This window comes from Aquarana catesbeiana, linkage group LG01 (assembly GCF_042186555.1).
Source record: "Aquarana catesbeiana isolate 2022-GZ linkage group LG01, ASM4218655v1, whole genome shotgun sequence".
NCBI classification, from domain to species: Eukaryota; Metazoa; Chordata; class Amphibia; order Anura; family Ranidae; genus Aquarana; species Aquarana catesbeiana.
Window position 1 is genome coordinate 521,764,827 of NC_133324.1, and position 18,866 is coordinate 521,783,692.

Consider the following 18,866-nt stretch of genomic DNA (forward strand, 5'->3'; position numbering starts at 1 on the left):
TTCTGCAATTAACTAGCAAGATAATAGAAGAACCAAACTTTAACCACTTCCCGCCCGGCCTATAGCAGATTGACGTCGGGGAAGTGGTTCCGTTATCCTGACTGAGCGTCATATGACGTCCAGCAGGATAACATGCCGCCGCACGCCCGCGAGGGGTGCGCATCACGGCAATCAGTGGAGCGGTGTGTCAGCCTGACACACCGCTCCACCGATCTTGGTAAAGAGCCTCCGGCGGAGGCTCTTTACCACATGATCAGCCGTGTCCAAACACGGCTGATCACGATGTCAATAGGAAGAGCCGTTGATCAGCTTTTCCTCACTTGCGTCTGACAGATGCGAGTAGAGGAGAGCCGATCGGCGGCTCTCCTTACAGGGGAGGTCTGCGCTGATTGTTTATCAGCGCAGCCCCCCTCAGATCACCACACTGGACCACCAGGGATCGCCACTAGGACCACCAGGGAAGGGGCAACATGTGGATGGCCAGGTATGTACCCCATGGCCATCCACATGTGCCCAATGTGCCCAATCTGTGCCAATCAGTGCCCACAAATGGGCAATGATTGGCACCATTATGTTTCAGTTATGCCCAGCAATGCCACCAATAAGTTTTATCAGTACCACCAATCAGTGTCATCAGTGCCACCTGTCATTGCCCATCGGTGCCACCTGTCAGTGCCCATCTGTGCCCATCTGTGCCCATCAGTGCCCACCTATCAGTGCCACCCATAAGTACCTATCAGTGCCACCCATATGTACCAATCAATGCCACCTACGAGTGCCCATCAGTGCCGCCTATGAGTGCCCATGGTGCTGCATACCAGTGCCACCTATCAGTGCCCATCAGTGCCACCTAACAGTGCCCATCAGTGCCGCCTATCAGTGCCCATCAGTGCCACCTCATCGGTGCCACCTCATTGGTGCCACCTCATCTGTGCCCATCAGTGCCCGTCAGTGCAGCCATATCAGTGCCCGTCATTGAAGAAGAAAACGTACTTATTTACAAAAAATTTTAACAGAAACAATGAAAAACTTGTTTTTTTTCAAAATTTTCGGTCTTTTTTTATTTGTTGCGCAAAAAATAAAAACCGCAGAGGTGATCAAATACCACCAAAAGAAAGCTCTATTTGTGGGAACAAAATGATAAAAAATTTGTTTGGGTACAGTGTAGCATGACCGCGCAATTGTCATTCAAATTGCGACAGCGCTGAAAGCTGAAAATTGGCCTGGGCGGGAAGGTGTCTAAGTGCCTGGTATTGAAGTGGTTAAACAGTATTCAGGCTGGCCCTTGCACTACATGCTTTGGTGAATTCATCCATAAATATGAACACAAAAGAGGTAGGTATAGTGTGTATGGGTTTGCAAAGTTATGCAAAGTCAGCAGATCGAGGATTGGTATGGGTTGATTTAGCGGTTGGGGGGAGGGAGGGTTCAAAATGATTTTGGGACCCCAAAAATAAGCCTCTGGCACTCTGCCTGAATTTAAGGACACAAATAACATTTGTACACATTTTAGGGGGTGTTTAGGGTAAAGCACTACTATGGAGCTGACAAAAAACATTGTTAAGTGATTAGGCTAGGTGGATATGGGCCCAAGATAGCATGCTGGGGAGGTTATTGAAGGCAAATATGCATGAAGGACAAAAAAGGAAGTTTAAAAACTGCCAGCATGGATGGGCACAAAGGGGACATTCCCAGCATATTACAATCATGGCAATTAGGGAATGATGAAAGAAATACAATACATTAGCAAACATTAAATACATAGAATGTGATGTTAAAGGAGAAAACTTACCCTAATATAGTCCTTCTGCAGGACCTGAATGATGGCAGAACAGTTCTCTGGAATAATGATCCCCAGAGCCTGGGGGGAGATGCCTGTCAAACTTGAGGTCCTGCAGACTTCTTCCAGTCGACAAGTACCGCAACGTGGCGACTAGCCTTTGTTTGGGAGTGATGGCTTGCCGCATGCAGGTGTCCTGCCTGCTAATATAAGGGGACAGCAAAGCCAACAAATGGTGAAAAATGGGGTCCGTCATCTGGAGATAATTCTTGAAATCATCAGGGTTATTCTCCTGAATCTCCCGCAACAAAGGCATGTGAGAGAATTGGTCACGCTGGAGCAACCAATTCTTGGTCCATGAACTCCTCCCCACCCTGTTTATGGACTGGGCTTGGGTCACAGTAAGAACCCCAACACGAAGCCCCCACACAGCACAAACTCTATGACGAGGACGTACCCGCAACATGGCTTCAAAACGGTCGGCTGGTTAGAACGCACTAAACAGAGAGCACTGAAAAACAGCAAGGCCTGAAAGAACGAACTGAAAATCAGAAACGAGCAGATAAGAACGCACTGGTAAACACAAGATTAACAGAAGGAGCCCAAAGGGTGGCACACTTGGTATTGAACTTCCGTTTTCTAGTACCATCGTACGTGTTGTACGTCACCATGTTCTTGGAGGTCAGAATTTGGTGTGACTGTGTGTATGCAAGACAAGCTTGAGCGGAATCCCATCGGAAAAACCATCCAAGGCTTTTCCGACGAGAATTACGATCGTGTGTACGCGGCATTAGAGGAAGCCCCTGGAACAAAAGTGGTCAATCTGGCCAGTACCAAATACCACCTCAGTAATACCTTATAGTTGGCTTCTACAATAGAAGTGTTAATGAGTAACCTTGAAGCTGCTAGCACTATTGAGTGCCATTCCTTAAATTCCAGGGTTTACTTAATATCCTGTTCCCATCTAGCCATATAGCACAGTTTTACTGAGGTATATGTTAAAATAGTATATATTTCAGATATATGACCTCGAATTCTATCGTATCGACGACTCATACAGGTTTTTTTCTAATGTCCTGTACACACGGTCGGACTCTCCGACGGAATATGTGCGTTCGGAGCTTGTTGTCGGAAATTTTGACCGTGTGTGGGCTCCATCGGACTTTTTCCATCGGAATTTCCAACACACAAAGTTTGAGAGCAGGCTATAAAATTTTCCAACAACAAAATCCGTTCGCGTAAATTCCGACCGTGTGTGGACAATTCCAATGTACAAAGTGCCATGCATGCTCAGAATAAATTAAGAGATGAAAGCTATTGGCTACTGCCCCATTTATAGTCCCGATGTACGTGTTTTACGTCACTGCGTTCAGAACGATCGGATTTTCCGTTAACTTTGTGCGACCGTGTGTATGCAAAACAAGTTTGAGCCAACATCCGATCGTGTATTTGGCTCTATCCATGTTCCCATCACCTCTAGCTAGCTTCCCTGTCGTTGCTGAAGAAAAGCATCCCCACAACATAATGCTGCCACCACCATGTTTCACAGTGGGGATGGTATATTCAGGGTGATGTGCAGTGTTTTCCAACACACATAGAGTTTTGCTTTTAGGTCAAAAAGCTTAATTTTGTTCTCATCTAAGCATGTTACCTACTTCCACATGTTTGCTGTGTCCCCCACATGGCTTCTCGCAAACTACAGACGGAACTTCTTATGGCTTTCTTTCAACAATGAATTTCTTCTTGCCACTCCTCTATAAAGGCCAGATTTGTGGAGTGCATGACTAATAGTTGTCCTGTGGACAGATTCTCCCACCTGAGTTGTGGATCTCTGCAGCTCCTTCAGAGTTACTATGGGCCTCTTGGCTGCTTCTCTGATTAATGCTCTCCTTGCCCGGCCTATCAGTTTAGGCGGACGGCCATGTCTTGGTAGGTTTGCAGTTGTGCCATAGTCTTTCCATTTTCGGATGATGGATTGACCAGTGCTCCGTGAGATGTTCAAAGCTTGGGATTTTTTTTTTTTTATAACCTAACCGTGCTTTAAACTTCTCCACAACTTTATCCCTGACCTGTCTGGTGTGTTCCTTGGCCTTCATGATGCTGTTTGTTCACTAAGGTTCTCTAACAAACTTCTGAGGGCTTCACAGAACAACCGTGTTTACACCAGTGGCGGCTAGTGAAGTTTTAGAAAGGGAGGACGCCAGACCCGCCCCTCCTTTTTGACCCCTCCCACTTATACTCCACACCCCTTTTAGCATCCACCCACTTCGTTCCCTGTATTCCACTTGTTTCCACCCATAGTGTGAGGAGTATACAGCTCAGCATCACAGGACAGAGTATACAGCCCCAGAATCACAGGACAGAGTATACAGCCCAGACTCACAGCAGAGTATACAACCCCAGAATCACAGCAGAGTATACAGTTCAGAATCACAGCAGAGTATACAATCCAGAATCAAAGCATCATATACAGCCCAGAATCACAGCAAAGTATACAGCCCAGAATCACAGCAAAGTATACAGCCCAGAATCACAGCAGAGTATACAGCCCAGACTCACAGCAGAGTATACAGTTCAGAATCACAGCAGAGTATACAGTCCAGAATCACAGCAGAGGATACAGTCCAGAATCAGCAGAGAATACAGTCCAGAATCACAGCAGAGTATACAGCCCAGAATCACAGCAGAGTATACAGCCCAGACTCACAGCAGAGTATACAGCCCAGACTCACAGCAGAGTAAACAGCCCAGACTCACAGCAGAGTAAACAGCCCAGAATCACAGCAGAGTATACAGTTATAAATCCATTCATGGCTTGTAATGGGTCTAATGTTCTCCACTGCTACCAGGGAGGCACTTTGCGGGGGGGCGGCGCATGAGAGAATGCCCCCCCACCCGTCTTCCCGATTCCCAGCTCCCGCAGCTGCCCCCACACACATGCAGCCCGTGATTGCCGGCTTGCTGTAGCAGCGCCGCTGTGTATGGGCGTGCTTGGCAAAGTGTGGGGGACGTGCGATTCATTCCCCCATAAGCGGCCGGTGACTGGTGGATTGCAGCTTTTGAGGGCACAGTGGCAGCGTTTGATAGGTACGGTGGCAGCGTTTGATGGGCACAGTGGCAGCGTTTGATGAGCACAGTGGCAGCGTTTGATGAGCACAGTGGCAGCGTTTGATGAGCACAGTGGCAGCGTTTGATGAGCACAGTGGCAGCGTTTGAGGGCACAGTGGCTGCATTTGAGGGCACAGTGGCTGTGTTTGATTGGCACAGTGGCTGCATTTGAGGGCACAGTGGCAGCCTTTGATGGGCCCAGTGGCAGCATTTGAGGGCACAGTGGCAGCGTTTGATAGGCACAGTGGCAGCATTTGATGGACACAGTGGCAGCGTTTGATGGGCACAGTGGCTGCAGTTGAGGGCACAGTGGCAGCATTTGATGGGTACAGTGGCAGCGTTTGATGGGCACAGTAGCTACAATTGATGGGCACAGTGGCTGCAATTGATGGGCACAGTGGCTGCGTTTGATGGCACAGTGGCTACAATTGATGGGCACAGTGGCTACAATTGATGGGCACAGTGGCTGCGTTTGATCGGCACAGTGGCTACAATTGATGGGCACAGTGGCTACAATTGATGGGCACAGTGGCTGCAATTGATGGGCACAGTGGCTACAATTGATGGGCACAGTGGCTACAATTGATGGGCACAGGGCCTGCAATTGATGGGCACAGTGGCTGCAATTGATGGGCACAGTGGCTGCGTTTGATGGGCACAGTGGCTACAATTGATGGGCACAGTGGCTGCAATTGATTGGCACAGTGACTGCGTTTGCTGGGCACAGTGGCTGCGTTTGCTGGGCACAGTGGCTGCATTTGATGCAACAGTGGCTGCGTTTGATGCAACAGTGGCTGCGTTTGATGGAATAATGGCTGCGTTTGATGGGGCACAGTGAGGCTGTAATTGATGGGCACAGTGAGGCTGCAGTTGATGAGCACAATGAGGCTGCAATTGATATCTTTTTTTTCCCAAATTTTTTAGTTTGTTTGCACCCCCCCAAAAAAATTTTGAGCACCGGCCGCCACTGGCATGTGCAAAGTGCTTCATGCATGCTAAAATCAATGCAAACCCATTAAACTGTCCACATTTAGTGAAAGTGCATTAATATGCAGATCATGATATTGCAATAAAGTGCTCCATCAATGCTGAAATCAATGCAAACTCATTAAAGAGGAGTTCCGCCCCCACTCCCCCTGACAACATTAAAACTCAGCAGCTACAAATACTGTAACTGCTGACTCTTAACCGCTTGCCGACCAGCTTACGCCGATATACGTCGGCAGAAGGGCACGTACAGGCATATCAACGTACCTGTACGTTGCCCTTTAAGAAGCGGCTTACAGGCGCCATCGCGCCCGCTGCAAGCTCTGTGAGTATGATCGCAGGGCCCGGGGACTCGATGTCCGCGGGGATACCCGCGATCGTCTTATGGAGAGGTAGAATGGGGAAATGCTGATGTAAACAAGCATTTCCCCGTTCTGCCTAGTGACAGGACACTGATCACCGCTCCCTGTAATCGGAAGCGGTGATCAATGTTGTGTCACACATGGCCCATCCCCCCACAGTTAGAATCACTCCCTAGGACACACTTAACCCCTACAACGCCCCCTAGTGATTAACCCCTTCACTGCCAGTCACATTTACACAGTAATCAATGCATTTTTAATCTCACTGATCACTGTATAAATGTGAATGGTCCAAAAATAGCACCAAAAGTGTCCGATCTGTCTGCCATAATGTCGCAGTCACAATAAAAATCGCTGATCGCCGCCATTACTGGTATAAAAAAAATTATTAATAAAAACGCCATAAAACTATCCCCTCTTTTGTAGACGCTATAACTTTTGCGCAAACCAATCAATAAACGCTTATTGCGATTTTTTTTTTTTAACCAAAAATATGTAGAAGAATACGGCCTAAACTGAGGAGAAAAAATGGTTTTTTATATATTTTTTGGGGATATTTATTATAGCAAAAAGTAAAAAATAATGCGTTTTTTTCAAAATTGATGCTATTTTTTTGTTTATAGCACAAAAAATAAAAACCGCAGAGGTAATCAAATACCACCAAAAGAAAGCTCTATTTGTGGGGAAAAAAGGACGTCAATTTTGTTTGGGAGCCATCTATTATCTCACATCTATAGATAGCACTAGCAGAGAAGGGGTAATTTACCACATTAGTGTCTACTTATAAGGAAAATATCAGCTTCTGCTGTACAGGTTCTGCAGAATTAGCACATTATTCGTTTGCTAACTGGCAAACTTTTTAAATTGCCTCGTAAAAATAGTTGCGAAGACAAAGAGTATAGTTTGGACTAGGGTCACCAGGGACTAGGTTATATATTTTGCACAAGAACAATTTGCATAGTTGACAAAACAGAAGAGGTTTATGGTTTAATACGGGTATGAAATACCCGTAATAAACCATGAAAGGGTTTTTAAATACTTCACTAAATGAAGTTGGTAAACCAGTAAACTACAGGCAGGCACACATCAGTCCAGCTTTCAATTTATTTAATAATCATTAAATATATTTGTGACAGTAGTGAGGTCTGATGAATCCCAAATGGAGAGAATGGAGGAGTGATATTGAAAACAATGCCCCCTTATTTTCCTTAGAATTCACAAGGTAATAAGAAGACATTGATATTTAAACCTCCTGTCTGTGCTTAAGCTTCCATGCTTACAGTGGTTGTAAGCATCTTCCTGTATGTCCAGTGAAGTGAATAGTCTCAAGTGATACGCAGAGATGAAACAAATCTTCTTACATAGGTTGCACCTAGTTATCTATAGCCCTCTCTCCTTTACATCAGTTCAAAGTCCAGAATTTACACAGCTTTTCTGAGATTCAGAAAAGCAAGGGGCAGGGATCTGAGTTTACACATTGCACAGCTCAGACAGGATAACTCTGTTTAATCTGAGAGCTGAGTGGACGGAAGACACATACAAAAACCCACGTCAAGACAGCACACAGGAACATATGCACAGCTGCGGCTATCAATCACAGGCCTTGTGCTCCTCTCTGCTGTCCACCCCCATCTTTTGGAGGTGAAAAAAAACCTTTCAGCAGTAGGTCATGCAAATCTTATCAAAAGTCATCAAAGGACTTTTGATGAGACCCTGTCAATGGTCAAGTCATAAATGGTCTGGAGTGCAGTTTAATGCTGAACTACCCGTATTGATCTTATTGCATAGTTACATTTTCCTAGCTTGCACCAAGCTGGGATGCATAGTTCCATACCTGTGGAACTGTTGTCAAAGTGGGGAATCACTGTAGTAGTTGCCACTACTACAGTTATTGTCACTGTCTTTTCGTTCTCATGCCGCAGAGGGTTGCTTGTTGGGCGCAGGCACTATTTCATAAAATGGCTTGCATTTTTCTCAATAAAGCCAACGTGTTCTCTGATTGGACGAGGTGGAGAGACAGGACAGTGACTCATGATTTACGCCTCATCCTGTCAGAAAATGTCTTGCTTTCATTGAGAACATGCAAGCCATTCTGTGAATGGCGTTTATGCTGAGCTTGCGACTCTCTGTGGTCCTATCCCCTCTCAAGTATCACCTCTCCAGAGAGAATAAGTTTGCAGTCTTTCCCTATAGCTGAGGTCCTCTATTCCCTTAATTAGCTTTGTTGCCCTTCTCTGGACCCTCTCCAGTTCCAGCACATCCTTCCTGAGGACTGGTGCCCAAAACTGGACGGCATATTCAAGATGCGGCCGGACCAGAGACTTGTGGAGTGGGAGAATTATCGTTTTATCGCTGGAGTGAATAACCTTTTTAATGCATGCCAATATTCTGTTGGCTTTGCTTGCAGCAGCCTAACATTGCATGCCATTGCTGAGCCTGTCATCTACTAGGACCCCAGGTCCTTTTCCATCCTAGATTGTCACAGAGGAACTTCTCCCCCTAGCCAGTAACTTGCATTCGTATTTTTGGCACCCAAATGTGTTACCTTATATTTTTCAACAATAAACCTCATTTGCCATGTAGTTGCCCACCCCGTTATTTTGTTTAGGTCTTCTTGCAAGGTTTCCACATCCTGCATAGAAGTTATTGCCCTGCTTAACTTGGTATCGCCTGCAAAAACTGAGATTGAGCTGTTTATCCCATCCTCTAGACCAGGGGTAGGCAACCTCGACCCTCCAGCTGTGGTGAAACTACAAATCCCATCATTCTTCTGCATCTAGGAGTCATACCTGTGATTGTTAGTGTCTTGCAATGTCTCATGGGACTTGTAGTTTCAAAACAGCTGGAGGGCCGAGGTTGCCTACCCCTGCTCTAGATCATTTATGAATAAATTAAGCAGGATTGGTCCCAGAACAGATCCTTAGGGGACCCCACTTTCCACACCAGACCATTCCGAGTACTCACTATTTATTACCACCCTTTGGACTCACCCCTGTAGCCAGTTTTCAATCCAGGTACTCACCCTATGGTCCATACCGACAGATATCAATTTTTACAGTAAATGCTTGTGGGGAATTGTATCAAATGCCTTTGCAAAATCCAGATACACCACATCTATAGGCCTTCCTCTATCTAGATGGCAGCTCACTTCTTCATAGAAGGCTAATAGATTGGTCTGGCAAGAACGATTCTTCGTGAATCCATGCTGATTACTGCTAATGATACAGTTTTCATTACTAAAATCGTATGTGTAGCCCCTTATCATCCCCTCCAATAACTTGCAGACTATTGATGTTAGGCTAACTGGCCTGTAGTTCCCAGGGATATGTCTCGCCCCTTTTTGAAATATTGGTGCCACGTTGGCTTCTCAGAAGGGCAGCCAGTCAGGATGGTACCCCGGAAAACAATGACAATCTTTATAGTAGCTGCAATGAACAGGCTATCAAGCATGCAGCCCGGCAGATCAGGAAGGGGGGGGCATGAGCGAGCACCCCCCCTGAACCATACCAATCCACATGCCCTCAACATGGGGGGTATCTTGTCCCCATGCGGTGCCCACCCCAAAGCATCTTGTCCCCATGTTGATGATGACAAGGGCCTCACCCCCACAACCGTGGCCAGTGGTTTTGGGGGTCTGCAGGCAGGGGTCTAATCGGAATCTGGAAGCCCCCTTTAACAAGGGGGTCCCCAGATCCTGCCCCCTCCTTGTGATTGTTGCATGCTGGGTGACATTGCCAAGTGGCCCCGCACCTATTTGTAGTAGCCACAGAATTTAATTCATCTTTGTAATGGTAAGATTATTTGTCCTTCTTCTTTACAAAACTGAGACTGAGCTTTCTGGACTAGTGATTTTTCTAACTGGAAGTATTGAGTATCTTTGGCTTTAAATTATATTATCCTTGTTTGTTGAATAAAAATATGTGGCATTTAATATATACCGTATTTTTCACTCCATAAGACGCACCTTTTTCCCCCAAAAAAGGGGGTGAAACGTCTATGCGTCTTACGGAGCGAATATTGACCCGACGCCGCCATGTTAGAATAGTTGGGCCGGGGCCACGGCTGCAGCGGCTGGCCGCCAACTATCTGACGCACGCTGAGGCTGTTGCATTCTGGGAATTGTAGTCCATGCCACGCATGCTCAAGCTCCCAGTGGGTGGAGAAGCAGCGCAGCACAGAAAGGGAACTATAACTCCCAAGATCTTGGAGGTAGGGCGCGTTAGGGAGTCGGGACTTGGGACCAATGTGACTGACTTTGCTTGATCCCAGGACAGAAGCATCACCCCCCACCCTCCCCAGGACTGGAGGAGGCCATGCAAGGACCTGCTGAGCTGGCACTAGCAGCTGCTATCACTGAGGTGAGTGACCCTGACATCCCTAGGGCCAGCTGACCCCCACATCCAATCTATCTCCCCCATACACCCCATTTACTCTGCCCCAGTGTCCACCCAGTAACCTCAAAATAGCCCTCAACACTGTAGGTTCTGCTGGGAGCTGGCCATGGTCTGTGGATCCTGCTGGCCTGTGTGTCCTACTGGCCACTGGCTTGTAGGTACTGCTGGGAGCTGGCCATGGCCTGTGGCCTTCAGGCCATGGCCAGCTCCCAGCTGGACCTACATGCCAGCAGCCAGCAGGACCCACAGGTCCCCAGCCAGCTCCCAGCAGGACCCGCAACCATTTGGTTCAGAATATTTTTTTTTTGTTTTTCTCCTCTAAAACCTAGGTGCTTCTTATGGTCAGGTGCATCTTATGGAGCAAAAAATACTGTAATTATACTCCAAATGTGTGTATATCTGCATATGCTATACTTTAAATTTTGTGATCTTTTGCTTTTTCCTCAGATGTTCTGGAAGGTGAATATATGGGACAACCTGTAGCCATTAAAAACATTAGGTGCGACATCACTGCAAACAGTTTCTTGGCAGAAACTGCTACAATGACGTGAGTGTAATATTTTTGAATGATCAAGAAGTAGGTTAAACATTTAGAGAAATAGGAAGCAGGACAAAGAAAAAGAAGCGCCAGGGCAGTACTAATGCAGCACTGAATAGTTTTATTAAAAAGCAAAGTTTGTAACAAAGTGTAATGCACTCACATAGTGCTCAGTAGGTTGGGGGCTTACCCCGTCCAGCATAGGAACAGAACCGCCGCTGTATCCTTGGGATGTTATGCCACGAGCGCCTTATATCAGCGGGGAGGTGAAGCCTCGAGGGATCTCAGGAGGGCACTGGCTGGATTGCTCAAGTGGAGGTGATCCGGTGTCTTGTCGAATACAGTCCCCTATCCAGAAGTGTCCGCCCTGTACTGCGCAGGCGCAGTACGGAGGACAAACGAGACGCCGAAAGTCTCCGAAGTTCAACAGCTGATCGTCAGCTGTACACGGCGCCTGCGCATTTATTCTTACCCTATGTCCAGGATCATTCCCTACTATCCAAGTGGACATAGAGTTAGAATAAATAGTTGCCGAGCGCAGCGAGGCCGTGCCCGAAGCGTGGCGAGCGAAGCGAGCCCGCGAGGGGCCCTCTTACACAGCCATCGCTAACAGGTGCCCGAGCGCCGTGTACAGCTGATGGTCAGCTGATCAACTTCGGACATTTTCGGCATCTCCTGCTGCTCCGTACTGCGCAGGCGCTGCGCCTGCGCAGTACGGGGCGGACACTATCTGATAGGAGGACACTATATGTCAGAACACCGGAGCTGTCACACTGGGGAGCCGTCTACCTCCGCCAATCAGAAAGCATTTCGTAAGCTAAGCCATGCCTCCTTCACCAGCTGACGAAGGAGGCATGGCCTGGCTTCCGAAACACGTTCTGATTGGCCAACACAGCGGTAGGTGGCTATCCAGTGTGACAGCTCCAGATCACCTCCACACCGAACAATTCAGCCGGTGTCCTCCCGAGATCCCTCGAGGCTTCAGTTCCCCGCTGACAGAAAGGATACAGCGGCGGTTCTGTTCCTATGCTGGACGGGGTAACCCCCCAACCTACTGAGCACTACATGAGTGCATTACACTTTGTCACAAACTTTGCTTTTTAATAAAACTATGCAATGCTGCATTAGTGCTGCCCTGGCGCTTCTTTTTCTTTCTCCTGCTTCCTATTTCTCACAGTCTCCGAGTTCCCAGCCTGTGCCTAAAGCAGCCTCACAACTGTCTGCAGCATTCACACCAAAAGACACATTTAAAGGGGTTCACCCCTTTAACTCTGTATCAATATTGACTTTCTTGCATTTTTTATTTGCATTTTTATATTCACATTTTTATTCAACATCTTCTTTTGCTTTTAATGTCCTTTTTATCACTAATTATACTCAAGAGTGAGTTGGTTTTTCACCACTCTTGCAACCATTAGGTTTTTTAGCGCTGAGTCTCACACTATCTTTTGTGTGTGTGTGTGTTTTTCATTTTTTTTTTTTTTTTTAAATTATTTATTTGTATCAGAAAACCGGTTCACCGGGATATGCATAACATGGTATAGCTACATTAACAACAGTAATGGCAGTTATTCACATACAGTTTTGAAATGCGAAGGTGCTAAACAAAATAAGCTGTTCAATATTATTATAACCCTTGTATGATATGTAAAAGAGTATTAGTGTGAGTAACCTATGTATTATATTCAGAGGTCATAGATAAGGGAGCCGTCTGTTTCTTATTCTCTATCTAATTGTATACCCTGTTTTAGAATATAGATATTCCTGGATATAGTATTCCTTTCGTGAACGATTTCCTGTCCCTTTTATATTTTGAAAAGATAGAGAAAGTAAATGATCAGAAAAGAAAGTCCGAATAGGAACGGGTAAGTGAGGTAGGAGGGAGAGAGAAAAGGGGGTGGGGTGGGGGGGGGAAGTGGGTGAGGTAGGGGAGGGGGGGGGAGTTTGGGGGCCTAGGAGAGGGGGGGGGTCAGGGTGACAACCCACAGAGATGGAGTTGGGCCGACGTCTGTGGTTCTCCATTTCTAACCACCTGGTGTGAAATGGAGTCACTTGCCAAGAAGAGTTTTCCCCTCTTCCGAGTATTTGAAGATGTTCCAGAGCTGCCAGGTTTTGGAGTACTTCTCCTGTCTATTTAGGCTAGTGAGGATTAAGTCTTCCATCTGGTTTATTTCCTCAACTTTTTGAAGCCAAAAGGCTATGGGTGGTGTTTGAGAGGTTTTCCAGAATGAAGGGATACATGCCTTCGCTGCGTCTAATAAATGCCTTATAATTGATTTCTTATAGGATCGGGTGGGTATGTCGGTGGCGTGTAAAAGGAAGTAAGCTGGGTCATCAGGGACTATGCGATCAGTAAATTTTTGGGTTATCTGGCGTACTTCTCTCCAGAAGATCTGGATCCGAGTGCAGAACCAGAAAATATGGATGAGTGTACCCCTTTCTTCCTGGCATCTCCAGCAGACATCTGTCGTGGAGGGGAAGATTGTTTTCAGTAGTGCAGGTGTTCTGTACCAATGTGTGAGGATTTTATAATTCGTTTCCTGGATTTTGGAGCAAATAGAAGATTTATGAGTGAAGATTAAGATTTGTTGCCTTTTATTGGTTGTGAAGTTGCAATTTAGTTCTTGTTCCCATCTGGTGAGACTTTGTACCTGGTAATCCCCCGGCGGTGTAATAACCAGTTTGTAAGTAAGTGAGAGAACGTGTGGCAGGTCCCCTGTCTCTGAACAATGAACTTCCATGGTTGTGAGGGTTTGGTTAGCCTCCTGTGGTGGCGGTAGGTTACTTAAGAAGTGATGTAGCTGTAATGCTCTGAGAAAATCTAAGCGGAACTGTCCTTCTGGATCAGTGAGTTCCGAGAGCGTCTTCCACCTCCCCAGGGTGCTAAAGTGTGATGCTTGGTACAACCACTCTTCTCTCAGTTTCAGAAATTTCCTATCTTGTAATCCTGGTTGGAACTGAGGGTTACCCAAAATGGGTCTGAGTGGTGAGTTACGTGAGAAGTGGGGGGAGGTATGGATCAATTGTGAGCAAACCCGTAATGTGTTACCTATTAACGGATGTCGTGTAATCCCCGTTGGGAGGGAGGCGTGACACCAAGGAGCCCTGTGCAAGGGAATCTCACTTTGTGCCTGCTCAAGTCTTGTCCATAGTTTGGTGTTTGTATGGCGGCACCAATCAATGAGTCTACTCAGGTGGGTCGCTCTATAGTAAGTTTGGAGATCTGGCATCGCCAGGCCTCCATTGAGCTTAGGCAATGTGAGGACTCTCCGGTGAAGACGCGGACTTCTTTCCCGCCCAAAGGAAATGTGTAAAAGCTGTTCTCACCTGGTTAAAGTAGTCTACCGGAATGCGCATTGGGATTGCCTGCATGATATATAAGAATTTGGGTAGGATCGACATTTTGAGAATACTACATCGACCAAACCAGGAATGTAATCCGCTGCCCCATTTGACTAGTAATTGTTTGACCTTATTTAAAAGGGGCGGAAAGTTGAGTTTGTATAGCTGGGAGAGCTTCGGGGGTATTTGCGTGCCCAAGTACTTCAGGGCTGTAGATGTCCATTTAAAGTGGAAGCTTGTTTGGAGGTGTGGGAGTTGAGTTTGGGGGATACCGATACCCATCGCCTCAGATTTGCTGAAGTTAATCTTCAGGTTAGCTAGTTGCCCGTAAGTGTGGAATTCTTTCATAAGGCTAGGGAGCGAGGTGATGGGTTTTGTAAGGGAAAACATCAAGTCATCCGCATATGCGGAGACTTTGAATTGTTCCCTGTCGGCTTCTACTCCTGAAATGTCGGGATTTAGTCTGACGTGACATAAAAAAGGTTCTAGGGATAGTGCGAAGAGCAAGGGCGATAGTGGGCAACCTTGACGAGTCCCGTTCGTAATTGGAAAGATCTTGGACACTACCCCATTAGCCCGAACTCCTGCTGTTGGGTTCAGGTAGGCCGCCGTTACCCAATTTAACATTTTGTCTCCTAGTCCGATGTGTCTCAATGTTGCGAACATAAATTGACAGCTAACTCGGTCGAAAGCCTTTTCGGCGTCTGTCCCGAGGAACACGCATGGGGTTTTAGTGCTGTTTGCGATATGTAGTAGGTTAAGGACTTTAGTCATGTTGTCCCTGGCTTCTCTCGTCGGGACGAAGCCTACCTGGTCTAAATGTATAAGTGAGGGAAGGTGGTGTTGGAGCCTTGTGGCAATGATTTTTGTGAAGAGTTTTAGGTTTGTATTTAGGAGGGAGATTGGGCGATAAGAACCGCATAGGCCTGGATCTTTACCTTCTTTCGGAATAACTGAAATCTGTGCCTGCAGTGTGGCTCTGTGGAACTTACCCCCTGCGCCCAGATCGTTATAAAGTCTAATCATGTGGCCTCCTAAGGAGGGTAGAAAAGTTTTGTAGTAAGTGGAGGTGAGGCCATCTGGGCCTGGGGCTTTCCCTGTTTTAGAACTTTTTAATGCAGTTTGGAGTTCGGGCAGGGTAATAGGGTCATCCAAAATCGACTTAGCTTCCTCCGGGAGGGACGGCATGAGGGAAGTCGTGATGTACTCCGTTGTTGCCTCCGAGGAGGCTCGTGTCTCAGTCAAATTATATAGAGACGAGTAATAAGAGCTAAATTCCTGGGCTATCTGATGGGGTAGGGAAATTTTTTGGCCTGTTGCAGACTTGATGTGTGGTATGTATGAAGCAAGTCTTTGTTCCCGGAGGGACTGGGCTAACAATTTTCCGCATTTGTTGCCTGACTCATATATTCTCCTTCGAGAAATCTGTAATGCAGCTTTTGCTTTGTATCGCAGGATGTCGGTGACTTGCATGCGAACTAAATTTAATTCTGTTTCTAGTTGTCTTGTGGGTGTTTGTTTATGTTGTGTCTCTATTGTTTCTAGTGTCTTTAGTAGTGCTTTCAGTTGTGAAGCCCTCTGCTGCTTAATACGTGAGCCATGTTTAATGAGGATCCCCCTGATTACAGCCTTGTGGGCTTCCCAAATCAGGCCAGTGTCGCAGTCAGGGGTATCATTCGAAGCGAAATAGTGACCTATTTCCTTGGTAACTTCTGCTAAGACGTCTGGGTCTTTCAAGAGACCCTCATTTAGTCTCCATGGTGGTCTCTGAGTCCGTAGGGGGTCAGAGAGGGCGTAGCGAAGAGTATTCGGGGCGTGGTCTGACCACGTGATTGAACCTATTGTGGTTTCTTTAATCGCTTGCAGTTGTCTGTGAGGGATTAGGAAGTAGTCGATCCTAGAGTATGACTGATGTGGTTTAGAGAAGAAGGTGTAGTCCCTCTCTCCCGTGTGAAAAAGACGCCAGACGTCGATCAGTTGCAGGGAGTGCAATGTCGCGCTAAGTCGTTTACGTAGGTCCCGTGAGGACGAAGACGTTCCAGTGGAAGTGTCTTCCGCGGGTGTGAGTGGGATGTTCAGGTCCCCGCCAATGATCAGTTGTCCGTCCGAGAATTGTAGGAGTAGGTCTAGCTGTTTTTTTATGAATGTATCTTGGTGTGTATTGGGAGCGTACAAGTTGGCCAGGGTTATTTTAACATCACCTATCCGGCCCTTCAGGAAAAGGGATCTCCCCTCCCTATCTAGCTTAACATCTGTGTGTGTCCACGGGATTTTTGCCGAGATCAAGATCGACACTCCCCTAGATTTAGCTTCTTTGTATCTCGAATGATACACTACCGGGTAGTATTTATTTTGAAGTGTCGGCAGGGACCCCTCTCTAAGGTGAGTTTCCTGGTGAAGTACAATGTCAGCACCTCTGCGGCGCATATCATGTAGCAAAATTCGTCTCTTCTCTGGCGTGTTTAGGCCCTTCACATTGAAGGAGATTATATTCAGTGCATCCATCTCTGTGAGATGTTGGTGGGAGTGGGGGGGGGAGATTGGGATAGGGAGAGAAAAGGGGGGGGGAGGGAGGAGGGTAAGTAAAAGGGGGAGAGGGGTTAGTGGGTTAGGAAGGGACGAGTTTCTAGAAGGTTACAGAAGAAGTTGAAGAGAGAAGGAAGCAGACACTAGAGTGTGCTGCCAAATGAGAAAATCTAATGTAGCCCAAATGGCTAGTACGCTCCTTGGACAAATGCCGTGTACGGAGCGCAAACCTAATTGGGACGGTGGATAGACAGGGCCAAGCGAAGAGCCCCCGTGTCCCTCCATCCACCCCCGGCAATCTAAGGTTGTCATTTAAATATGACATATTACTGGTAATAAGGCAAACAATCGTTTTGGTGATAAAAAAGAAAAACATATTGAACTATCAGACATATGAACTTATGCATGTATAATTAGGCACCAATGTGGGTACCCTGACCGTATGATGTCAACAAGTATAACAGTGCTGGCTAACATCCCATCTCCATCCAGGGCCACACATCCCCGAGGCCACACCCACAGCCACATCAAGGGGGGATATGCACCGGGGGTGTAGTCCACGAACATGCTACCAAGTTGTAAGGAGTAAATAAGAGATAAACTAAAATATATTAAAACAAGTTAGAAAAAGCTAAAGAGCGGGCAAGCCCTCGGGTAATAATTGCCACGCGAGGGCTAAAGCTCAGAGGCCCTGAGTAACATATCTTGTCATTTCCCCCATTGTCTTTAATGAAGCTCCTTCTGGCCCAGAGGACTGAGCATCTAAATTGCTCACACCCCCCCCTAGTGGTGAGAAAAATAACTGTTCTCCTGCAGGAGTGTCATTCGTGTAAACGGTGGTTGTTGCCAGAGATGTCATTACTTATTCTTATTCCTGTGGAGTAAAGAGTCTCTATCTTCGGGGGGGAGGGGGGAAGGGGTTCATAGAGAGTTCCTGAGGGGGAGTCCACTTCCAAGCGCTGCACATGTTGTCAGTCTTATAGTACTCCGGACCGGGTGGAGGCCCTCGGAGAGCAGAGTAAGAGTTCCCTCAGCCCGATTATAAACACCCAGCGGGGGGCAGATATGGGGAAATTGGTGCCGGACGTTTCTGGGGCCAGTGTGACTGACACACAGGGTATGTGGGTAGTTCCGCGTCCAGGGAACCATCAGTTAACTGATCAGATCTCTATGGCGATGGGCTTAGTATTCAGGGGACATAGTCTGTCTGTAGAAATATGGGGGGCTGCCCGCAAAACAGCAAGGGATTGTGTCTGAACAGAGATGGGCGGCCAAAGGCCTACTCACGTGGCTCTCCTCCCGAGGCCGACCGGCTCCTGCGCCTGTTCCTTTGCAGTCGTGGTGGCAGAGGTTCACGCGGCCTCAGAAGGCCCGATCTGCCGGATGGACGAGGGAGAAACTGAAGCCAATCTGGTACTTGGATTGGCTCCGCTTCCATAAAGCGGAAGAGAGCCGGGAGGTCACATGGGCGCTGGAGAGAGAAGGAGCCCGTCGCTCCGCGGAACAGCACCGAGAGAGGGTAACCCCACCTGTACGTGAGCCCCTTCTGTTTCGCCAGGTCTAATAGTGTGCGTAGGAGGGCTCTTCGTTTCAGGGTTGCTCTGGATAAGTCAGGTAGGATCTTCGTTCGTGTGCCTTCCAGTTCCACATCGCCGTGTTCCCAAGCGCGCCGGAGGATATTCTCTTTTTGGGTGTAACGATGTAGCCTGCAGACTATGTCACGCGGTCTGGTCGGGTCTTCAGATTTGGGGCCCAGAGCTCTGTGGACCCTGTCTAGTTCGATCTCCAGGTTAGGCTCTAGCACCGTGCGGAAGATCTCCGGTACCGTC

At 47.2% G+C, this 18,866-nt stretch overlaps 1 protein-coding gene across 1 annotated transcript in view; it reads left to right on the forward strand.

Moving 5' to 3' along the window:
• Positions 1-18,866, forward strand: part of MATK (megakaryocyte-associated tyrosine kinase) — a 251,195-nt gene that overhangs the window by 215,686 nt on the left and 16,643 nt on the right. The window contains exon 10 of the mRNA XM_073594228.1: positions 11,079-11,178. Within this exon, the coding sequence (XP_073450329.1) occupies positions 11,079-11,178 (100 nt within the window). The remainder of the gene's footprint in view (positions 1-11,078; positions 11,179-18,866) is intronic.